We start from the raw sequence: 6,726 nt of genomic DNA on the forward strand, positions 1-6,726 counted from the left end.
GTAATGAACCAATTAAAATCAAAGAACACATTGAGGTATAACACTTTAAATTAATATAAAATGAATCAAGTAAATATATGGACGTCGTTTAGAAAAAATAATTTACCTCTTGAATTGCCATTGTCTTACAGATATGACACACTATTAGAAAACTATTTGAACGAGTGATTAAACCATCCTTAATACTTTGTAAGACGATGACATTTCGAGAAGCAAAATATTTTTTCTTAATGATGTCCAAGTATTTACTTGTTATAGCTTTATAATCCGACAATTATATATTATTCTCCTTAGCAATAAAAATACTTAAACTTTTCCTAGTTTATTTCTTAGTGATCAATTTGTTTCTAACATTTCATAATGAATAACTAACTAATAATAAAAAAATGTTATTAAGGCGATTTTGTTTTGCCTGGATTAATTATATTTATAATATCTATTGATAGTCTCATGGAAGTTATTGTTTGCAGTAGAGTTGTTCTTAAAATAAATAATAAGACACTAAATACATAAATAAAATGTATTATCAGTTGAAAGTTACTAATCAATATTCTTTTACGAGAGTGCTAAATTAGTCACAATCTTTTTTTGAAATAACCGAAAAGTCTCAATACTCAATACTTCAATGCTTTAAGAAATATTTATTTTTAGTTGTTTTCATTATTAATTTAACTAACACAGCTTTAATCAAATTTTATACGAGTTTATAAGCAATTGTGTTCAAAGACTAATCAGTCGCGTATTGGGAGGTTAATAACCCAGGTAGCAGAGAAATGAAGCAACCCTTTTTATAAAGAAGTTTAAAAAATAAAAAAAACTCAGCACAGTGGGGTTGCGGGATAGTGGGGACGTTGCATAGTTGGGTCCAGTATAGATTTAATCTGAAAGTGATTAAAATCACTATCATAAGAAACGCTTCGATGCAAATCTTTAGATAGTGTTTAATTCTGATAAATTGATGGATAATTACAAAAGCAAAATCAACTTCTATTTCCTTAATTATACCCAGCTTAGTAATTCTTTTAATTATATAATATATAATTTTTAAAATTAATTGTTTTAAAATTATTATTGATTTTGATTTTTAATATGTTAAAAGTAATTATTTTGAACCTACTTTTTTTTGTCCTTTAAAGTGAAAGTTTTAATTAAAAAAATGTGAATTTATTACCATAACTTTTAGCTCAACTTGCAAGTTTGAAATTGACATTATTAAATAGAAAAAAATGTAATTGTTAAGATTAATATGCAATCAGGAAATTTTATAATTACTATTTACAGTACATTTTTCAGAAAAGTTTGATTTATTTTACTTCTTTATCGTAATAAATAACTTATATAAAAATCATAGTAATCATTTCTAATTAACTTTTGGTGTTTAACAAGATTCTACTATGGAAATATTCAGAATTTAATTAATTTTAATGATTATATATCTAAAAAAACCAATTACATTTTTTTTTAAATTTCGACAGCCATTTGCACATAGAAGATAAGGTGTCGGGACAAATTTTTTTTGATAACCTTTGATTTGACATACGTTTAAAGGACGCAGTATTTCCGGAACATTTTCAATAGTTAAATTGAAAAATTTAGTTTTTGTAAAAAAGTTGCTATTTTAAACCCCCCAGTGAGCAGTTTAAGTGTTAAAATTTCAAAAAATGATATCAAATGAAAGGAAAATATCCAAGGTTTAAGTATAAAAAAACTATGTTGATTTGTTGATTTTTGAAAAAGTTATGGAAGTTTTAAGAAAAAAAAGTTAAAAAAAATGACAAAATTTACCGATTTTTAAATTTGTAATTGTTTTGGAGATTTTCCCCATTTGCAAGGAACGAGGGAAAATTGTTCAATTTTTAAGGGTAATGTCTTCAACTAGATACGATTTGTGATCTTTTGACGTATTGTTGAAAGAAAACGGTTGTCCAGTGAGAGCTGAGAAAAAGTAGTGTAACAGACACAAAAAAAAAACACATCATGGTAAAATTAATACCTTCTCAGCTTCGTATTGAAACTAAAATTGAAAGGCTCACTGAAAAATCTTGGCAAAAAATATATTTAAAAATTTATTTTTCCCAGTTTAAGCTATCTAGAGATATTGTTATTAATGAATCTCAAGTGGGTATTACCTTTTTCTCCCGCGATCAGTCCACCTCTAAAGGTAATAAGCTAATTTTAATAACCTCAAAATTATTTTCGTTATTTGTTACTAATATCCTTATGCATTTAATAATTTTTATAAGTCATATAAAGAATTGAAACATATTTTAGTAAAGTATTACTTTTAGTGTTACACATTAAAACTAATGTAAAGTAAAAAATTTATTAAAAATCTTAAAAATATTATTTATATAAAACAGGTATAAATAACTATTATTTCAGAAAATTGAAGAAGAAATAACCATTATGAGTGACAAACTAAACAGGGTTATAACACACAGTAGAGAAATTGTGGAAAACATCAAAGAAGCTGATGAAAAAGTCATAATACCAAAAACTGTGGAATCATTGGCTCATAAAATGAATCAAATCAACGTATGGATAGATGAAAAACGTCTTCAGGTAAAATAAAAATAATTATTGTATTGTTTAAGTTAACAAAAAACTAACAAAAATAAGTATTTTTAAAATCATTGTCAAATATTGAAAAAAATATATTTTATTTGAAAATTTTCTATTTTAAAATCTTCCCTGTAATTATGTTTAATATTTAATATCCAAAAAGAAGTGTATGGATAAAAAAAAACATTTTTCTATATCATAAGAAAATTTCATCAATCCAATTTTATCTAAAAAGTTAGTTATTTTAAATAGCGGATAAAAATTACAAATTTCCATTTTCTAGAATTGTAATATTATGAGATATTATCACTTAAATATTTTTTTAAGTTAATGTCATCAATTTATTATGATTTAGGTTCTTTTAATGTATTGATCTATAATATTGGCCCAGTAGAATCCGAATAACAGTAACGACATACATAAATACAACATAGTAAAATTAATTTGACCATGATGTGCTATGTGGTATTAATTTAATACCTTCTACAGCATCAAATAGAAGAAAAATCTTCTTAATATTTAATGTAAAATGTAAAGTAAATATTATTGTAAGATAACGCATACAAAATTTTGCTAGTATTATTCATACAATTTTTTAAAAATATATCATTTCCAATATCTTTCAAGCATTTCAGACATTATATTTTCTGTCAATTATTAATTCATTATTATGTAAACATTACTATTCATACATATTCATATCATTATAGTTATTTTAAATTTGATTTTACAAAAGTGTTTCATATTTAATGTTATAAATATAAAAATATTTTTGTATCATTTTTTACTAAAATTAGTAATTGGAAATTGTCGATTACTTATAAAAGATAATTTGTATTCGTTCATAATTTAATAAAATTAATTAATTTGTTATTTTCAGATTGGTAACACCCTAGATGCTTGGCAGAAATTCATGTCCCTATATGATACAGTTATTACTTGGTGTAAAGATAAAACTAAATTTTTAGAAAAACCGATCATATTAAGTACATTAGAATCAGCTAAACAGAAGTCGCATGAATTTTCGGTATTAAGCTTTTAAAGATTTACTTAACCTCAAATTTTAAATTGCCAAAATTTAACTCTTAGGTAGCCGTAAAATCAAGTAAACACCAGAGCAAAAATTTAGCTGAAATGAATAAGGAGTTGGAAATAATAGCTATGTCAACAGATGTTGGATCATTACCAGAAAAGTTGGAAGAAGCTAATAATATAAAAAATGAAGTCGAAGGAAAATTATCAGAAAGAGTAATTAGAATAATTTTCATTCAAAGGTATAATTATCAACATATTAATCACAAATAACTTTTTAGTATGCATTATTACATGAAGCTTGCGAAGAATGGGAACAGTTTGAAAGAAAATTAAAAGATGTTAGAACATTTATTGAAAAATCTAAACATGTTATTGAATCACCAGGTAATAAAAAACGAACCTTGAGGGAACAGCATGATTTAAGAGAAAAAATGCTAGCTGATATCTCAATACAAAAGAAAAAAATAACTTTATCAACAGATAAATTACAGGTATTTCATTAAATCATAACAATATTAATAAAAGACAAATTTTTTAAATTTAAAAATCAGATTCTAAGCAAAACGTTATTAATTAGGATAAACGTGATAACGTATTTTAAAAGAAATTTTTAGATGATGAGTTCCTTTGACCTTAAATCAGCAATACATAACCTTATATTTCGTAATTATCAAACGATTTAATGATAATGTATGAATTGAATCTCAATTAGTAAAATGGTCAAAATTTTTAAATATATATAATAAATTAGTTTTTTGAATAATCTTTAAAACAATATAAGTGTATTTTATTGACTTTTATGTAGCTGTTGTATAACAACATTTTGTTTATAACTTTAAAAGTGATCGTCAACCAATAATATATATTATATATTTATAGGTAACTTATCTATGATAAATATCAATTAAAAAAAAAAATTAAATATCACATGACTTAGGTGTTTTTTCAATATATAATAAAGAAAAAAAACCGGAAATATCCATTACGCCTTTTACCGTTTAAAACTTGATATACTTTATATCAGGGAATGATGCTGATATAACTATAGTGCAATTTACTCCTTAAGTGGTTGAATATTAAGCTTTATTTTTATTTTACTGAAATATTGAGAGTTTCTTAGAACATTCAGGTAACAAACATGAATCGATAGCATCATATTTTAAGATTTAGTGTTGCTGCAAGAAAAAATAAGTTACGAGCAAAAAAAAAATGGTTTATTAGATTAAAAACTCAATTATAATATAATATAATATAAACATACCTTATATTCTTGATGTAAATTTATATTATATTATATTATATATTAAAAATTCCATATTTTATTTTTCAAGGGTATAATATAAGTATTAAAAAAAAAAAAATTAGGATTAATGCAAACAGTATAAAATAATAAATATGATTTCAAGTATTAACTTTCAATATTTAATAGATAGAAATAAATCTTTTCAATTGTATCGAGTCATAAGTTTAAAAAAGACAAATCCAGAATATCCAAAAATAAATTTTCAGAAATTAATTTACAAAATTTGTTTTAAAAACGTTGCTACTAATATAAAATAATATACCTAATAACAAAACACTACATTTGGCTTTTTATAGTATTTAAAATTATTTTTTTAAACAACCATTTGAGAAACGTATGGGTGAAGATCCCCGAAAATATTGAAATTTAAAGGCGGTGAAAGGTGCTCACACAACGGTGAAAAAAATGAAGAAATTATTAAAATATTTGAATAATATAAAAATTCCTTATTCTGGTAACAGGAATTAAACAATGTAATTTATTATTATATTATTTACAAGTTATATTTTCAAAGATAAAAATTATTTTATTGTTGAAAAAAATAACGAGAAGTCGTCTTACCAAATAGTGTTTTCGGTCGAATAAACCGTCGGCCTATAACTATGCCGTTTATGATACACGAAAAAAATATCTTAATACAATACAATTTTAGTTGTGTAGATAGTAAATATATGTTTGTTAATGAAAAAAATTAAAAAATAAAACAGGCATATATGCAATATTTTTATATTATATATGAAAAATAAATTACTTTAAAATCCATAACTTTCCATTTTGCACGTTGTCATAATTTTTTTTGTACAAAAATATATATAATTTTTTTTTTAATTTTTGGGAGGCTAACGGGTCAATTTACGCATATGACTTTGCGACGAAACTAAAAGACACATTTGGAATTTTGCCCCGGGTGCAATATATGGTTGGGTTGCTAATATATATGGTTGCTACAGCTCTGCTCGTAGTTGAAGATTAATAATAAAAAAAAAGTTATTATTAGAACCCCAGTCCATTAGGTAGACAATAAGGACACAAAGACCACAACTCTAATTGACCACAAAGTTTAATTTAAACGAGTTAATACACAAAAAAGGTCCATTCCAGGCCGTATGTTCAAGGTGTCTTAGACACCCTCTGAACTTTTTTTAAATGTACATACTTGTTTATATATAAGGTGATCTGTTTATCATAAACCACTTAATTACTCACATAATATAAATAGTTTTGAAATTTTATTTTTTTATTACTTTTAGTTACACATTTTTCTCAAATTATTAGCTATGTAATACTTTTTTTTAAGTTCACATCTCTTATACAATCCTTATGCCTTGTAAGGGTGTGAACTTTATTTTTAAAATTAGAAACATAGAGNCTTGTAAGGGTGTGAACTTTATTTTTAAAATTAGAAACATAGAGTTTAAATTTTTTAATTAACGAAGATTTTTGTTTTTATAGCATTATAATTTTTATTTGACTTAACTCGTTAATAAACTATAACATTTTAGAATTAAAATTTTCGGAATTAAAATGCATGTATAGTATCTAAAACATCACAAATAAAGGTAACTACTTACCTTCTTAATTTCATCACTATTCATATATATGCAGCAGTTTCTACTAATTATGTGTACTATTGAGTGATATCATCTATGTAGTTCTAAGACACATTGTTGCAACTAAAGGTTTTAACATAAACATTTATAATTGACCCGTCAAAACGAATCTATTAGATACCGGTTAGTATGTAATCCCTCATATATTATAAATTTATTTTAACTTCAATATTCAAAACTTAAAAGTATCAATCTAATAAACAGAAGAAATTATAT

General features: G+C 24.0%; 1 protein-coding gene across 1 annotated transcript; it reads left to right on the forward strand.

Moving 5' to 3' along the window:
• The first annotated feature begins 6 nt into the window (after nucleotides 1-6).
• On the forward strand, nucleotides 7-4,115 carry LOC126909581 (muscle-specific protein 300 kDa-like). Its single transcript, XM_050692019.1, has 5 exons — nucleotides 7-35; nucleotides 2,383-2,562; nucleotides 3,443-3,589; nucleotides 3,652-3,810; nucleotides 3,876-4,115. The coding sequence occupies exons 2-5, from the start codon at nucleotides 2,407-2,409 to the stop codon at nucleotides 4,098-4,100; spliced, it is 687 nt and encodes a 228-aa protein (XP_050547976.1). The 5' UTR covers nucleotides 7-35; nucleotides 2,383-2,406; the 3' UTR covers nucleotides 4,101-4,115.
• The last annotated feature ends 2,611 nt before the right edge of the window (nucleotides 4,116-6,726 follow it).

This window comes from Daktulosphaira vitifoliae, unplaced genomic scaffold (genome assembly GCF_025091365.1).
Source record: "Daktulosphaira vitifoliae isolate Bord-2020 unplaced genomic scaffold, ASM2509136v1 Scaffold_612, whole genome shotgun sequence".
NCBI classification, from domain to species: Eukaryota; Metazoa; Arthropoda; class Insecta; order Hemiptera; family Phylloxeridae; genus Daktulosphaira; species Daktulosphaira vitifoliae.